This window comes from Gracilinanus agilis, chromosome 4 (assembly GCF_016433145.1).
Source record: "Gracilinanus agilis isolate LMUSP501 chromosome 4, AgileGrace, whole genome shotgun sequence".
NCBI lineage: Eukaryota > Metazoa > Chordata > Mammalia > Didelphimorphia > Didelphidae > Gracilinanus > Gracilinanus agilis.
In genome coordinates this window covers 230,206,204-230,224,510 of record NC_058133.1, presented here as the reverse complement: position 1 = coordinate 230,224,510, position 18,307 = coordinate 230,206,204, and the positions used below count along the sequence as shown (strand labels likewise).

General features: G+C 38.7%; 1 protein-coding gene across 1 annotated transcript in view; it reads left to right on the top strand.

The window, feature by feature from the left end:
* Nucleotides 1–16,764, top strand: part of ENDOV (endonuclease V) — an 84,346-nt gene extending 67,582 nt beyond the window's left edge. Inside the window, exons 8-10 of the mRNA XM_044677169.1 lie at nucleotides 8,033–8,106; nucleotides 15,938–16,149; nucleotides 16,328–16,764. Of these exons, the coding sequence (XP_044533104.1) occupies nucleotides 8,033–8,106; nucleotides 15,938–16,091 (228 nt within the window). The 3' untranslated portion in view covers nucleotides 16,092–16,149; nucleotides 16,328–16,764. The remainder of the gene's footprint in view (nucleotides 1–8,032; nucleotides 8,107–15,937; nucleotides 16,150–16,327) is intronic.
* The last annotated feature ends 1,543 nt before the right edge of the window (nucleotides 16,765–18,307 follow it).

Genomic DNA, 18,307 nt, shown 5'->3' with positions numbered 1-18,307 from the left:
GAATGTGGAATCCCTTAGAATTGTCCTCAGAATTGCTACTAGTACATAAGTCCATTACATTCGATTTTACCACAGTGTATCAGTCTCTGTGTACAATGTTCTTCTGGCTCTGCTCCTTTCGCTCTGTAGCAATTCCTGGAGGTCTTTCCAGTTCACATGGAATTCCTCCAGTTTATTAATACTTTGAGCACAATAGTATTCTATCACCAGCATATATCACAGTTTGTTCAGCCATTCCCCAGTTGAAGGACATACTTTTCCAGTTTTTTGCCACCACAAAGAGAGTGGCTATTAATATATTGGTACATGTTTTTTCCCTATGATCTCTTTGGGGTACAAATCCAGCAATGGTATAGTTGGATCAAAGGGCAGGCAATCTTTTAGCGCTCTTTGGGCATAGTTCCAAATTGCCATCCAGAATGGTTGGATCAGTTCACAACTCCACCAGCAATGCATTAATGTCCCAATTTTGCCACATCCCCTCCAGCATTCATTACTCTCCCCTTCTTTCATTTTAGCCAATCTGCTAGGTGTGAGGTGATACCTCAGAGTTGTTTTGATTTGCATTTCTCTAATTATTAGAGATTTAGAACACTTTCTCATGTACTTCTTTTGATTTCTTTATCTAAAAATTGCTTATATATGTCCCTTCCCCATTTATCGATTGGGGAATGGCTTAATTTTTCTGTACAATTGATTTAACTCCTTATATATTTGAGTAAATAGACCCCTGTCAGAGTTTTTTGTTATAAAGATTTTTTCCCAGTTTGTTGTTTCCCTTCTGATTTTGGTTGCATTGTTTTTGTTTGTACAAAAGCTTTTTAGTTTAATATAATCAAAAGTATTTATTTTACATTTTTTAATTTTTTTCTAACTCTTGCTTGGTTTTAAAATTTTCCCTTTCCCATAGATCTGACAAGTATACTATTCTGTGTTCAATTGATTTACTTATAGTTTCCTTCTTTATATTCAAGTCATTCACCCATTCTGAATTTATCTTGGTGTAGGGTGTGAGATATTGATCTAAACCTAATCTTTCCCATATTGTTTTCCAATTTTCCCAGCAGTTTTTGTCAAATAGTGATTTTTGTCCCAAAAGTTGGGCTCTTTGGGTTTATCATACACTGTCTCGCTGATGTCGGTTACCCCAAGTCTATTCCACTGATCCTCCCTTCTGTCTCTTAGCCAGTACCATATTGTTTTGATGACTGCTGCTTTATAGTTTAGTTTAATATCTGGTACTGCTAGGCCACATTCCTTCATATTTTTTTCATTATTTCCCTTGATATTCTTGATCTTTTGTTATTCCAAATGAAATTTGTTATAGTTTTTCCTAATTCAGTAAAAAAGTTTTTTGGTAGTTTGATAGGTATGGCACTAAATAGGTAAATTAATTTAGGTAGAATGGTTATTTTTATTATGTTAGCTCATCTTACCCATAAGCAATCATTGTTTTTCCAATTGTTGAGATACAGTTTTATTTGTTTGGAAAGTGTTTTGTAGTTGTTTTCGTATAATTGCTGTGTTTGTTTTGGTAGATAGATTCCTAAGTATTTTATATTGTCTAGGGTGACTTTAAATGGTGTTTTTCTTTCTACCTCTTGCTGCTGTGATGTGTTTGTTGGAAATATATAGAAATGCTGATGATTTATGTGCAATTTATTTTGTTTCCTGCAACTTTGGTAAAGTTGTTGATTATTTCTACTAGCTTTTTAGTTGATTCTCTAGGATTTTTTAAGTAGACCATCATATCATCTGCAAAGAGTGATAGCTTAGTTTCCTCATTGCCTATCTTAATACCTTCGATTTCTTTTTCTTCTCTAATTGCTAATGCTAGTGTTTCTAGTACAATGTTAAATAATAGAGGCGGTAATGGGCACACCTGATCTTTTTGGGAAGGCTTCTAATTTATCCCCATTGCATATGATGCTTGTTGATGGTTTTAGATATGTACTGTTTATTACTTTTAGGAAAGGTGCTTCTATTCCTGTACTTTCTAGTGTTTTCAGTAGGAATGGGTGTTGTATTTTGTCAAAGGCTTTTTCAGCATCTATTGAGATAATCATGTAGTTTTTGTTGGTTTGCTTGTTGATATGGTCAATAATGTGAATGGTTTTCCTAATGTTGAACCATCCTTGCATTTCTGGTATAAATCCCACCTGATCATAGTGAATAACCCTTGTGATCACTTGCTGGAGTCTTTTTGCTAGTATTCTGTTTAAGATTTTTACATCTATGTTCATTAAGGAGATTGGTCTGTAGTTTTCTTTCTCTGTTTTTGATCTACCTGGCTTTGGGATTAGTACCATATTTGTATCATAAAAGGAGTTTGGTAGAACTCCTTCTTTGCTTATTATGTCAAATAGTTTGTATAGTATTGGAATTAGTTGTTCTTTGAAGGTTTGATAGAATTTACTTGTGAATCCATCTGGTCCTGGGGATTTTTTCTTAGGGAATTCTTTGATGGCTTGTTCAATTTCTTTTTCTGATATGGGATTATTTAAGTATTCTATTTCTTCTACTGTTAATCTAGGCAATTTATGTTTTTGTAAATATTCATCCATCTCCCCTAGGTTGCTATATTTATTGCCATGTAAATGGGAAAAATAGTTTTTAATGATTGCCTTGATTTACTCTTCATTAGAGTTGAGGTTTCCCTTTTCATCTTTGACACTGATGATTTGGGTCTCCCTTTTCATCTTTGACACTGATGATTTGGTTTTCTTTTTTCCTTTTTTAAATTAGATTGACCAGTACTTTGTCAAATTTATTTGTTTTTTCAAAGAACCCCCTTCTAGTCTTATTTATTAATTCGATAGTTCTTTTCCTTTCAATTTTATTGATTTCTCCCTTAATTTTTATAATCTCTAATTTGGTCTTTAATTGGGAATTTTTAATTTGTTCCCTTTCTAGTTTTTTGATTTGCATGCCCAGTTCATTGATCTTTGCCCTCTTTAATTTGTTAATACATGCACTCAAGGATATAAATTTCCCCCTGAGTACTGCCTTAGCTGCATCCTATAGAATTTGGTAGGATGTCTCATCATTGTGATTCTCTTCAGTGAAATTATTGATTGTTTCTATGATTTGTTCTGTAACTAACTGGTTTTGGAGAATCACGTGGTTTAATTTCCAAGTAGTTTTTGATTTGCCTGTCCATATGCCCTTACTGATTATTATTTTTATTGCATTATGATTGGAAAAGGTTACATTTATTATTTCTGCTCTTTTGCATTTGTTTGCAATGTTTCTATACCCTATTACATGGTCAATCTTTGTGAATGTACCATGTGCAGCTGAAAAGAATGTGTATTCCTTTTTGTTCCTATTTATTTTTCTCCACATATCAATTAAATCTAATTTTTCTAGGATTTCATTCACCTCTCTTTCCTCTTTCTTATTCATTTTTTGGTTTGATTTATCCAGATCTGAAAGAGGAATATTTAGATCTCCCACTAGTACAGTTTTACTATCTATTTCCTTCTTGAGCTCTGCCAGTTTCTCCTTTAGGAATTTGGATGCTATGCCATTTGGGGCATATATGTTGAGTACTGTTATTTCCTCATTGTCTATACTGCATTTTATCAGGATGTAATTACCTTCCCTGTCTCTTTTAATCAGATCTATTTTTACTTTGGCTTTGTCAGAATTATGATCGCCACTCCTGCCTTGTTTTTCTTTTTTTTTTTTTTAAACCCTTAACTATTGTGTATTGGCTCCTAGGTGGAAGAGTGGTAAGGGTGGGCAATGGGGGTCAAGTGACCTGCCCAGTGTCACATAGCTGGGAAGTGTCCGAGGCCAGATTTGAACCTAGGACCTCCCGTCTCTTGGCCTGATTCTCAATCCACTGAGCTACCCAGCTGCCCCTGTGCCTTCTTTTTCTCATTTGAAGCCCAAAAGATTTTACTCCAGCCCTTAACCTTAAACCTGTATATGTCCACCTGCCTCATATGTGTTTCTTGTAGACGACATATGCTAGGATTTTGGTTTCTAATCCACTCTGTTATTTGCTTCTGTTTTATGGGCGAGTTCATCCCATTCACATTCAGAGTTATGATTATCAGTTGTGTATTCCCCAACATTTTGGTATCCTCTCCTGGTTCTACCCCTTCTTTTAACACTATTTCCTTTTTAAATCAGTGATTTGTTTTAGACCAGTCCTCTTTGTCCCCTCCCTTGATTTACTTCCCTTCCCACCCCCTCCCTTATTATTCTCCTCTTTATTTTTTAAGGCCTAATGAATTCTCCTCCCTTCTCTTTTTTGACCTCCCCACTCCCCTGCTCCCCTTGGTTAATCCCTTCTGACTTTCTCAGTAGGGTTAGATAGAATTCTATATCTCAGTGGATATAACTACTCTTTCCTCTCAGGGTTAATTCTGCTGAAAGTAAGGTTTAAATATTACCTCTTAATGCTTTCTTCCTCTCCTTCTTATAATAGTATTCATCCCCTCCCCTTCCCATGCTCTCTTTGTGTGGTATAGAATAAACTATTTTTCTTATTTATCAAGTTTCTTTTGGTGCCATCTACTATTAACTCCATCTTCCCCCATCTCATCTTAGACCATTTAGTGCTCCAACTTCTCTCTGTGAATAATTCTTCTAATTACTATAATAGTGAATAAAGTTTTTGAAGATTTCACCTAACATTTCTCCATATAGGAATAGAGATAATTTGATCTTATTAAAGCCCTTAAAGAGGCAAATTTAAACATGAGTTTTTTTTCTTTCCTCTCTGTTTCTTATTTACCTTTTCATGTTTCTCTTGCTTTTTGTGGTTGGATATCAAACTTTCCATTTAGTCCTGGTCTTTTCTGTGCAAATACTTGGAAATCTTCTATCTTATTGAATGCCTATACTTTCCCCTGGAAGTATATAGTCAGTTTTGATGGGTAGGTGATCCTTGGTTGTAGACCCAGTTCTCTTGCCTTTCTGAATATCATTTTCCAAGCCTTGAGGTCTTTTAGTGTGGATGCTGCCAGATCCTGTGTGTTCCTGATTGGTGCTCCTTGATATCTGAATTGTCTCTTACTGGCTTCTTGTAAAATTTTTTCTTTTATTGGAAGCTCTTGAATTTGGCTATTATATTCCTGGGGGTTGTCTTTTGAGGGTTTAGTGTAGAGGGTGATCTGTGGATCCTTTCAATGTCTATTTTGCCCTCTTGTTGAAGAACATCAGGGCAATTTTGTTGGATAATTTCTTATAGTATGGAGTCCAAATTTCTATTAGTTTCTGCTTTTTCAGGAAGACTAATGATTTTAAAATTGTCTCTTCTAGATCTGTATTCTTGATTTCTCAGTGAGATATTTCATGGTTCCTTCTATTTTATCAGTCTTTTGACTTTGCTTTATTAGTTCTTTCTATCTTGGGAGATCATTGCCTTCTACTTGCCCAATTCTGGTCTTTAGAGACTGGTTTTCTGCTATAATCTTTTGATTTTCCTTTTCGATTTGGTCTATTCTGTTTTTCATGGTTTCCTCCAATTTGCTTATCATTTCATTTGATTTTGGAGCATCTTTCTCCATGTGGGAATTTCTGCCTTTCAACCTGTTAATTTCCTTTTGGGCTATTTCCCACTTTTCTTGCCAAATCTCTTCCATCTTTCTCATTATCTCAGATTTGAACTCTTCAAGAGCTTGTAACCAATTTTCATTTTTGGGGGGAAGGTTTGGATGTGATTACTTGTTTGTTCTCTTCTGCTGTTTGCTCTGTTGTCTAGATTTTTTCTGTGTAAAAGTTGTCAAATGTTTTTGTCAAGATTTCTTCTTGATCTTTCTCCTTAGAGGTTCTTGTGCATGGCTTGCCATTATTATTATGATATTTTTCTTTCTCAGTCAGAAGTCTGGGTGAGGTAGACAGGCTCTCCCTATTGAGCTGTGGAGTAGTTTTTGCCTGAGTCACAGCTGTGGGGCCCTCTCAGCTTTATCCTTGCGCCCATGGTCAGTCTGTGCTCTTTAGGCTCCTGAGGTCTCAAGTCTAGCTGTTTTCAGGGTCAAGCCTCCTCGTGGTCCCCTTGCTTGCTCCTCTTCCCAAGGCTCCTTTAACAGTCTCAGGGCACTGCTTCCATCATCATGCACCCTTCTGCACTGGGTCCCCACCCAAGGTACGCGTCTGCATTGAAGATCCATTCCTGTGCTCAAGGTCTGTGTTCAAAGTCCATGTTCTTTAGCCTCTTGGGGTCTTAAGTCTTTGCTGTTCTCAGGAGCAGGCCCTGGTGATCCCAGGTAGCTGCCAAGAACTTAATGAATGCTCCAAACTTGCTCTAACTCTTGTGCGCTGGCTTTGGCACTGTAGATGATGTGTGTGTGTGGTTGCTCAGCTTGCATTTTAGTGAGAGCTATTTCACCCTCTTATAGCATGGAAATGCCCCAATCCCACATATCTTCAATGCTGTGCCCTGTTGTGGGGTCCCTTCATTTGTCTGGATTTGGTTTTTATGTCCTCTTGAGGAGTCCTATCTGTGTGGGTTAGGAGAGGTTAAGCACGCTGTTTCTACTCTGCTACCATCTTAACCTGGCCCTTTGCTTCTTTATAGACTCGGCTCAGATGCTCCCTTCAGCAAGACTTCCCTAGAATTGGGCCCCCTGCCTCCTAAGAAATGAGTGTACAGTATTTGTATGTAGCAAACTGGGCAGATAGGCCTGATTAAAACATGGGATTTGTTGGAAAATGATGGGAAATAGAATAATAAATGAAAGGGTGGTCAGAGATATAAAACATTTGGACCTAGGATTAAACTTCAAAATCATCTTTGACTCTGTTTCCTTTGCTTACCAAGTTAAATCAATCACCAAATCCCATTGCTTCTTCCTTGAAAATGCTTCGTTTCTATATCCTTCATGAGTTTTTTTTGTGTGTATGTGATATCTGTCTTTAGTCACGAATGGGGAATATGGAATGTGCAATATGTTTTGCATGAAAGCCTCAGGAGTTAGGGAAGAAGGGAGGGAGAGAATATGAATTGCAAAATGTCAGAAAACAATTGTCAAAAATTGGTTCCACATGTAATTGAAAAAAAATTAATATAGAAAAAAGAAAAAAATGTTTCATTTTTCAATACCCTTTCTTTCCATTTCTACTACTATCTCTGTAGTTCTTATCACCTCATGTCTGGCTTGTTGCAATAGTTTTTTACCTGGCTTCTCTGACCAACTGCAGTCCCTCCTGCATATTGCTGCCAGGAGAATCTTCCTAAATGATAGTTATTATGTCATAAGCTAGCTTAAAATTTGTCAATGACTCAATCACCAACTGGATATATTCCAAATGCCCTAACCTGACATTCAAGAGCTTATATGGTCTAATTTCAACCTTCTTTTCCATCTTTATCTCCCATATTTTTCTGTGCAAATTCCATCATTGTTTTCACCTGTTGGGATTCTCAGAAGTCTATCTTTCAAGGCCCCACTCACAAGTTAGCTCTTTTATGAAGCCTTGGCTTCATAAACTCATCCCTCCTTCCTCTAATCTCTCACTGTACTTTTCTCAAACTTCTCTTATGGCACATAAAACATTCTTTATACAAAGGTGAGTTAGTAACTAGAGTGAATTTAAGGATATCTTTAAAATACTTTATTCCAAAAACATGAACAAAAATGTTGCCAACTTTATATTTGCAGAAACTACAAGTACTACATGTCCAGATTTAAATATGTCATATCTGGGAAAAATGAAAAATCACCCTGTTAACTCTTCGTTGTTTTTGCATCTGTTTTATACACCAGCTTGATAGTAAGCAACTTGAAGGCAAGCACTCTTATAGTGTCTTGCACAAGCTAAATGCTCAATAAATATTTATTGAATGAGTGAATGAATGAATGAATGAAAATGTTGAGTAAAAACTAAGTTCTCTAGCTCATCTAGTCCTAGATTATACTTTTAAAATCATCATCAAACATAAAATTGATTCAACATGATAATCTTTTGTTCATGTATATGAAGTTTAGGGAAAGACCTGCCCCAGGAAAGAATTCAGAAAATTCAGAATTTCAGCTAGTTCATCTCTACTCTTCTTCAACTTAATCATGTATTGTAGGCAGACATTCGATCCCGAGAATATATCCAGAGGACTATTGAGCTTGCCAGCTCACAAGAAGCAGAGAAAGAGAGGTAGGTGTATGATATGAATGGTAATTGCATTAAGAGCCAGCCTGGGTTAGTGCTCATAAAATGATATTCTTATGTCTGCTTTGCCCCACCTTTCTCCATGGAAGACTGAGACTCAGAATGGGCTAAAAGGGGGAGACCAGAATAATAGAATGGGAGATTTTAGAATGGGCCATACAACAATAGACTAGAACACTCCATTGTTGGAATCCAAATGTTAGTTGTGATCATCATGGTGGCAGGCAGGTCAACTGAATTTTTAGACCTACATGGGATCTAGAGCTAGAAGGGACTGATGCAGTTATGTCCAGCTCCTTCATTTTATAGGAGAGGAAATTGAGAATTTGTTGGGTTTTAACAGAGATCAGGCTGATGAGGCAATTTATAAAGGGAGCAAGTGTACCAATACAGGTGTATTTTAGGCAAAGCTGTCCTCAATGGGAAGAGTTGTCTTTGGAAGAGATTAGAAAGCATGCCACTTACATTCATGAGTCTAGGCAGAAAGAAAATCAAATCAAACATGAGCTAGATTCTGAGAAAGACAGGACTATACAGGAATTAAAGCATCAGCTCAAGGAAACACGTAGAGACAGAGATCGAGAAGAATTTCGCAATTTTGCTTTGCAAATTGCTAAAGATAGAGACTCTAAACCTAAATCCACATATTATAGTCAAAAGAAATCAAATAAATCAATTCCTAGGTGCTATCTTTGCCACAGGGCAGGCCATTTTTTGAAGGACTGTAGATTCAAGAAACAAATTGACTTCAGTAGAGATAAATCTGATTCCTATAAGAAATCCTATGCTAGTTGGGCAAGCAAAGCACAAAAATCTCAGGCTTGTTGCCAGCATGATTGCAAGAAATCAGACAAACCATCTTTCGAGGAAATGGAGAAATTTTTGAAGCTTGGAGCCAGGCCAAGGAGTGGATTGCAATGAAGGTTAATTTATAAGACACATCATCAAAGAGAAAAGGCAGATATAGAGAGCAAAAAGTTCGAAGGCATGAATGAGGCTAATGTTTTATTGATGGAAAGTATTGAGGGTAATCAATATACTATATTTGAGCAAATGAAGAAGTCAATGGCTGATTTAGAATTGCAAAATGATATAGAGAAGATGCATAAAGAAATATATGGAAGGGAACTATACCATACTGCCCCTTTCCATTGTTAGCACTGCTACCAACCCACTGTATGACCTTGTAACAAGACAAAAACCAAAGCAAAACAGTTTCTTAGATCAGAAGCTTGTCTAGCCTATCCTCCTGTCTTTAAGAGGACTAAACCCTCTTCATCATCTCTATTTAAAGATTTCTAGGCAAAAGAGATTTATTCATTCCCCTTGATAATTTAGTCCTATGCCTTACTACCTTCTATCTTGCAGTTAATTTTCTCTGTTAAACAATTCCTAAGATAAGGTACTTTGAGTTCTGAAATGAACAGTATTATTAAGCTAAAATGATTGCCTCCTCATAGTAAAAGTAAAATTTTACCTACGGGACATTGAGCATCTTCAGAAAAGAGAAGCAGATTGTGTCCAAATGACCAAGATAAAACCATTGCTCTGGTTGGATGGGATGAAGGTAATAGACAAGAGGAAAGACTGAACATCTTGCCTCATTTTTCTCCTGACTTTTCTTTTTCCTGATCAAGACAATATTCCTTAGATTTGAAAGGACAGAACAAAAATAGGGAAAAAATAGGGAGTTGAAACTAAAGACAAGATGGAAGATAGTGCATCTTGTTGCCCCTTGTTGAATTCACCATACAAATCCAGAACAAACTATCCTATGAGTACTGAAAGGATTGGCAGGTGTGATTGCTGAGCTGCTTTCAGGAATATTTGAAAGATCCTGGAGAACTGAGGAGACACCCCAGGACTCTCCTTCCTTCTTCTTTTCTTCCTTCTCTTTTTCCATCCATTCTCCTACCTTCTCTTCTTCCCTCTTGAGATACCATAAATTTTTCCAATTTTCAAAAAAGGAAAAAGTGGAGGCTATACATTATAAGTTAGTGAACAAAATTCCCTAAAGAAATCCTCTATAATATGTTCAACATCTAGCCCCTGCTTGAAGACTTCCTAGGAGGAGGGGGAAACACTATGAGGCAGACCATTACACTTCTGGACATCTCTGATTGTTGGAAGAATAGCCTGACATTAAGTCTAAATTACTTCTTTGCAACTTCCACTCATTGTTCTATCTTCTGGAACCAAACAGAAAAAGTCTATATGCTCTTTTGAGTCTTTTCTACTCTAAAAATTCTTCATTCCTTCAACTGATCCTCATATGGGATGGACCCAAGGTTCTTCACCATCCTGGTAGTGCTTCCACAAACAACTCTCCAACTTAGCTATGTCCTTCATAAACTACAGCCCTCAGACCTGAACATAGAACTCCAGGTGAGACCTAATTGGGCAGAGTACACTGGGACCCCCACCTCCTTGTCCCTGGAAGGTTTGCCCCTCAGTATAATACACAATGCCATTTGTTTTTTTGACTGCTACCTCACCCTGCTGACTCATATTAAGCTTAGAGTCCACTAAAACTTCTAGATCTTTTTCAGAGCAACCACTGTCTTACTATGCCTGCCCTATTTTATATACATGAAATTGATTTTTTTTATGCACAAGTTTCAAGACTTTTCATTTTTCCCTATTTAATTTCATCTTATTAGGCTTAGCCCAATGTTCTAGACTGCCATTTTCCTTTTGGATCCTGAGTCTGTGATCCCATGCATTAATTCTCAGCTTTATAAGATCTGCAAACTTGATAAGCATGCATCTATGGCTTTATCCAACTTGTTGATTATATCATGCATAAGGCCCAGAACAGACCCCTTCTCTCCCACTGGAAAAGTCACTTAAACCTAATTGCCTAGTGCTTACCATTCTTATGCTTTGCAACTGATACTCAGTGTCCATTTTAAGGCAGAAAGTAAGGTTTTTTAAAAAAATCCTGAATCTACTTTAATTGTATTACTGTCTAGTTTACATATCTCCATCTTCATCGCAAGAATAGGATAATATCCAAAAGAGCTAAAGCTTTGTTACAAATGAGGTAAATAGTATCTCCCTCATCTATTAGTTTAGTGATCCTGTCGAAAGAAAATGAGGTTAGTTGTGTGTGACTTGTTCTTAATGAAACCGTGCTGCTTTTTGTAATTACTTATTCACCAACATCTATTTAATAATTCATTCTAGAATTTTCTCAGGAATTGAATTCTTAAATTCTTAGGCCTATGGTATTCAGATTCTGTTCTCTTCCCTTTCTTGAAAAATTGAGACATTTGCTCTTCTCCAAACTCTAATTTTCTATAATCTTTCACCTAGGACTGCCAGTGGTTCAGTAATCACATCCCAGTTCTTTCAGTACCTGAGCACAACTGGGCCATTTGACTTGACTTTATTAAGGGAAACTAGGTGCTATCTTACTGTCTTCCTCCTTATGATGTATCATCAACATGTTAGTTGTGTTTGTCCAGTTATTTCCTGCCCACAAGCCATTCTCTTTAACAAAGAAAATAAATAAAATAAAAATTGAGCTGCTCTGCTTTGACTCTGGTGTTGATTATCATCCTATCTTTCCCAAGCAAAGTTCTTGTTCCTTTGTCACCCAACTTAGTTAATAAACTAAGGACAACTTTTTGGTTGTCCTTAGCTTTCCCTGTCAGCCTCAACTCATTTGGAGCATTAGCACCCATTGACATTATTTTTATATGATTTTGCCATACTTTCATATTCCTTTTATTACCTAGCATTTTTTCTTCTATACATTTCTCTTTAAAATGTAATTTGTGGGGTAGCTCAGTGGATTGAGAGCCAGGCCTAGAGATGGGAAGTCCTAAGTTCAAATCTGGCCTCAGACACTTCCTAGCCGCATGATCCTGGGCAAGTCACTTAACTCCCACTGCCTAGCCCTTACTGTTCTTCTGCCTTAGAACCAATACATAGTATTGATTTTAAGGTGGAAGGAAGGTGGGTTTTTTTTTAAACCCTTAACTTCTGTGTATTGGCTCCTAGGTGGAAGAGTGGTAAGGGTGGATAATGGGGGTCAAGTGACTTGCCCAGGGTCACACAGCTGGGAAGTGTCTGAGGCCGGATTTGAACCTAAGACCACCTGTCTCTAGGCCTGACTCTCAATCCACTGAGATACCCAGCTGCCCCTTGAAGGTAAGGGTTTTTAAGAAAATAAATAAAATTTAATTTGCTTGGTGAATTCCCTTTATTTCCATGTCCTTCTCTCCAAAGAAATCCCATTTTTCCTCAATTTAATTATTTCTCTTTATGTTTTTAAGATTTAATTTTTAGTCAGTTCCTATTCATACTGGTTTACTTCTCCTGTAAATATTTTAGTCTATGGAATCCTACCTATCTTTCCTCAAAATCCTTTGAAATCTTTTTTCTCAAAATCTAGGCTACATGTCAGGCTTTGCCTAGATTTCCGTCCCTTTTCTATCATAAAATCTAGGAGGCACTAGTCACTTCTCTCCAGGCTTTTCTTCATTTCTACCTTGGCAACCAGTTTCTCTCCATTAGTTAGATTGAGATACAAAATAGAAATTCTGAAATTATAAGATCCAAATTGTCTCCCTCTTTTCTTTCCCTCCCTGAGATGGTAAGCCACTTTATCTGGGTTATACATGTGTGATCATGCAAAGCATATTTCCATATTGGTCATATTGTAAGAGAGTACTCATATAAAACAAAACCCTCCAAATAAAAATACAAATAAGTAAAATAAAGTGAAAATAGTATGCTTTGATCTGCTTTCAGACTCTTTTCTTCTCTCTACTTGTTTCTCTGGAGATAGATAACATTCTTTTGTCATAAGTCTTTCAGAATTATCTTGGATCATTCATTGTATTGCTGAAAATAGCTAAGTCTTTCACAGTTGATCATCATATGATATTGCTGTTACTGTGTACAATGTTCTCTTCGTTCTGTTTATTTCACTTGGCATCAGTTTGTGTAGGTAGGTCTTTCCAGTTTTTTCTGAAATCATCCTGCTCATTATTTCTTTTACCACAATAGAATCCCATCATAGTCATATACCACAATGTCAAGATCTTTTTATCATCTCTGATAATCTGATAAGGACAGTTTAGTTGATAAGGAAATAAGGATGAGACAAGGGAGTTGTCTTTTACCTCATGCTTCCAGCTCTGGCTCCAGGAGCATGGAGTTTATTATATATATTTCAAGACTCATTTCACACAAAAGAACCCCCCCCCCCCGAAACTTTGCAGATGTGCAGAAGTTACAAATTATGTCACATCAAAACACAAAACATTGGCTTCAGAATAGACCAAGGCCAAGGCTGAATTTTGACTGGTTCTTATCAGAAAGCCAAGTTGGGGAGTATCCCTCTCAGGGTTGAATTGCCCCCCCCCCCAAGATTTTGGCCTTGGCTATACCAGGCAGCAGCATTCCTTGCTGTGTTAACAGTGTTAACCCTTTAAATTCAGGTTTGATAGGAACTTAAAGCTTTTCAATAAGGCCACAATACTTTTCAACAAGAAATCACAAGGATCACAAAAGGGGTCAAAAGAGGAGTCTCAGATTTTTATCTATTCTCTTATTGGCTTCCTACACCACAATTTATCTATTTCTCCAATTGATGGCCATCTCTTCAATTTCCAATTCTTTGCCACCACAAAAAGAGCAGCTATAAATATTTTTGTACAAATAGGTCCTCTTCCTTTTTTGGGAATATCTTTGGGATACAGACCTAGTAGTGGTATTACTGGATCAAAGGGTATGCATAGTTTTATAGCTCTTTGTGCATAATTCCAATTTGCTCTCCAGAATGGTTGGATCAGTTCACAACTTAACCATTAATGCATTAATGTCCCAACTTTCTCACATCTCCTCCAACATTTATTACTTCTTTACTGTCATTAGCTAATCTGATAGGTATGAGGTGGTACCTCAGAGTTGTTTTAATTTGCATTTCTCTAATCAATAGTGATTTAGAACATTTTTTTAATATCATCATAGATAGCTTTGATTTCTTCAACTGAAAACTGCTTGTTCATATCCTTCAACCATTTATCAATTGGGGATTGCTTATATCTCAAGATATGAGACCTCTATCAGAAAGACTGAATGCCTATCTACTTATAAATTTGACACAATTCTCTATATTTTTGATAAATTAGACTTTTATCAGAGAATTTTGCTACAAAAATTTCTCTTAGTTTTTGTTTCCCTTCTAATCTTGGTTACATTGGGTTTGTTTGTACAAAACTTTTAAACTCAATATAACCAAAATTATTAATTTTATATATTGTAATGCTCTCTCATTTGGTCATAAATTCTTTGGTCATAAATGCATAGATGTAAAAGGTAAACTATTCCATACTCCCCTAATTTGCTTATGGTATCACCCTTTATGTCTAAATCATTTGCCCATTTTTATCTTATCTTGGCATAAGGTGTGAGATATTGGTCTATATCTAGTTTCTACCATATAGAATATACTCTTAAAGAAATAATTGGCATATATTTCCACTGTTTACACATGTGCGTGTCCCCTCTCTGCTGATGTAATAACCTGTAGAAAAGTACATATATATATATAGATCTCTCATGTTATTGTCATTTATCTTCCTATGTTATTTAGTAAAATGTTTTTACATTAAAAAACAATAAAGGGATGGTTTACTCAATCTGTCTGATGGAAAGTGAAAAGAACTTGGGAGTTTCAGCCATTCAGGCCAACCATCCCTGAGGAGACTGCGGCGGGCAGAACTGGTGGGTTCTAGAACAGGAAGTAGGATCCCAAAGACAGAGCATAACTTCCTCAAGAACAAGTAATGCAAGTGGGGCACCCGGGTGTCTAAGTCTGGGTGCCATCTTTTTTTGAAAATCATTGATAAACTGGAGCATCCAAGATGCTTAAAGGTCATAAGGACATTCTAGATGAAGGCAATAATAACTAACATTTGTCTTGCTTTAAACTACATAATGCTTTTTATATATGCTCTCACATAAAGATAAATTGAAGGAACTGGGGATATTTAGCTTGAATTAAAGAGGACCTGGACATGATAACTCTTTCTAATGAAAGGTTTTCACATGGAGGAGACATTAGGTTTGTTCTGCTTGGCTCTAGAAGACAGAACTAACAGCACTTTACTAATTTACTATTTACTATTATTAACTACTAGCTGGGGCATGTAGATGGTGTAGTACTAGTCCTGGAGTCAGGAAAACGAGTTGAAATCCAGCCTCAGACACTTATGAGTTGTGTGACCCTGGGCAAGTCACTTAACTCCTATTTGCCTCAGTTCCTCTTCTGTGAAATGAGAAGAAATGAGAACTCACTGGAGAAGGAAATGCAAACCGTTCCAGTATCTTTGCCAAAAAAGGTAAAGCTTAGTCCATAAAGTCATGTAGAGTTGTACCTGACTGAACAACAACCATTACTACTACTAATAAGGAAGAACTTCCTGGTAATTACAGTTAGCCAAAAGAAGAGAATGTGAACTGCCTCAGGAAATAGTGGCAAAGGCTGAAGGGTCATTTGTTGGGAGGTATGGGTAGAGGGAATTCCTGCCCAGGGATGAGTAAGACCAGCCCTGAGAGACCCCTTTCAGCTCTCGTCCATGACTCGGCCATCCCTAGGTTGTGTTCATGCTGCAGGCCCGACCTACCAGTTCTGCCCGCCGCAGTCTCCTCAGGGTTGGCTGGCCTGAATGGCTGAAACTCCCAAGTTCTTTTCCCTTTCCATCAGACAGATTGAGTAAAGCTCCCCAGATGCCGCTGTGCTCGGGCTTCCTGGGGACCACTCTCAAGTGTCCTTGTTTTCTTTTCTGGGGCTTCCTTTCAGGGGTTCCAAGAGGCAGAGAGAGATGCGGAGCCCAACCATATGCCCTGCAAGAGACGTAGAAGAGGCTGCAGGAGAGGAGAGACCCCCGGAGAATCCCTGCCCAGGGCAGAGCTGCGAGACGCTGGGACAGTCCTCTGAGGTCCCGTCCCAGTGACCAGAGAGGAAAGGAGAGCAGAGCTGGCGTGGATGCTGTGAAAACTCTGAAACTCCAGGTGTGTGCTGTGGCCAAGCTGGCTTTTCCTTAGAAGGGGCGGGGGTGGCCCTTGAGCCTGAACTGAGGGAATGAGGCTTGGAAACAGCCGTCGTCTCTTCCCGGGGGCTAAGGACAGCGAGCCCGCGCCGAGAAGGAAGGGTTGGCAGAAGTAGAAACCCCTTTTGTTTATTGTTTAGCGCTGGGTGACTTCGGTGGACTCATTTCAAGTCTGAACTGGAAGCCCCAGCCTGAAACACACACACTAACACCATCCTGCCTGCGGTCACGCAGCCTTCGGAACAGCCATGTGTTCGGCAGAAGACAGATTTCAAGAAGGCAGAGAGCCAGCCTTTCTCTGGAAAACTTGTGAGGCTTTTGTATGTGGAGACAAGAAATGGGACTCACTTTTAAAAGAAAAAACTCGAATTAAAAAAAAAAAAAAAGACTCTGCTCCTGTCTTTCTATTTGTTATCTCCCAGAGTGGGGGCCCAGGCCTTTTTGCCTCTTGCTCAGCTCCCTACCATACCGCAGACTAGCCCCCACCCATTCCCCAAGCCTGGCCCATCTCTGGCATCTCCTCGCCAGAGGGGGAGGGGAGAAGGAGCGAGTTACCTAATCCCCAGCTCTTGCTGGCTCCAACAGACTGAAAGAGGGTGCCGTGGGTGGGTGGGAAACACACAGAGGGAGCTGCACCTGCCAGCAATCTGCTCAGTGAATCGAGGCCTAGTCTTTGCTACCTGGGAATGGGCTTTTGGCTACTGAGAAAGGGGAGCCAGTTCAGCCGCCCTGGACAGCGGATGGTACAGCCCTAGCCACGGGGCCACTGTCAGCCCTGCTTTCCCTGGTAGCTCTACATACTCTGCTCTCTCCACCTCGCTCCTGCTGGCCTGTCACCCAGCTGCAGAATCCTGGCTCCAGAACTTACCTCCAAGTACACTTAGTTTTGCTTTGGTAGATTTGCCCAGAGCTTCCCTGGACCAGATAACCTGCCCTGATGCCTGAAATAGCTGCATCTGCCTTCTTGGGGTTCTTTCATCACCCCAAGAGGCAGACTAGAAGAAATCACCCAAATGAAGGGTGCGAAGGTGGGATGTGGATGCTGGGGAGGCAGGGCCAGAGGAAAAGGGAAAACTCCCTTTGAGGAGCTCAGTGCCAGCAGCTGGTGCCTACCACCTTTCATGTTAACTGCCAGGCAAAGAGTGAGGAGCTCTGATCTCCAGAATCCACAGTGCCTGCCCTGCCAGCCTGGAGCTACAGAGCTTTGGCTTTGTGCAGTGAGCTTTGCCTGTATTCCCTGCTTCCCAAAGAGCCCAAACTGGTCTGTTTCTCCTGTATTCTTTATAACTCCATGTCCCAGATTTACTCTTAATGAATAATGCTTATATTTTTATAACTGTTCTCCTAGGAGCATCCAGAAGTTTGTGTTGGTTTTTTTGTTTGTTTGTTTAAATTTTCATCTTTGACTCTTCCTTCTAACCTCCCTGGGGTGAATGGTTTTATGAGCTTCATTTAACAGATAGGGAAACTGAGAACCAGGGAGGAAGGCTTGCCTGAGACCTTGCATAAAATAGGTATTGGATCTAGGGTTTTGATTCCACCTCCAGTGTTTTCTTCATTTTGGCACTCCCCCCCTCCCCCCATTTTAAATGAAGTTTAATAATGGGAAGGGAGTTTTCTGTTGTCTTTAAAAATAGACTCCCCAGGGGCCTGGAGAAATAGGAGAAAATGAAGAAGAGAAAGTTTGTATTTAGGGAATGCTACTTGCTGTTCCCATTTGCTCCTTTTCCCTGGACTTCTTAATAATTCTTTTGTGATGCCTTTTTTGCAGATTGTGGAGGATTGGGATGGAAAGGCTAAAGCTGAAGGGAAGTTTGAGCCTCTTTCCAGGAGTACTATTTCTCCTCCCAGACTTAACAAACAAGTGAAGTTGCCTTCACAGCCCTACTTGGGAGCTGGGAAAATTGTCATGAATAGTCCATCTCCTATGTGTGTGATAAGAAATCTGTAGTCTCACAGATGCCTCTAAAGCCTCCTCCACTTGGATAGCATAAGACTTCCCTTTTAAGTCTTTCCTTAGGCTTCAAGGAGCTTCGGTGTCTGGGGAAATCCTGCCCCACTCAAGGCAGTGGATGTCTTAGATTCAGATTAAGTCACATTTCAATATTTTTACTCTGCAG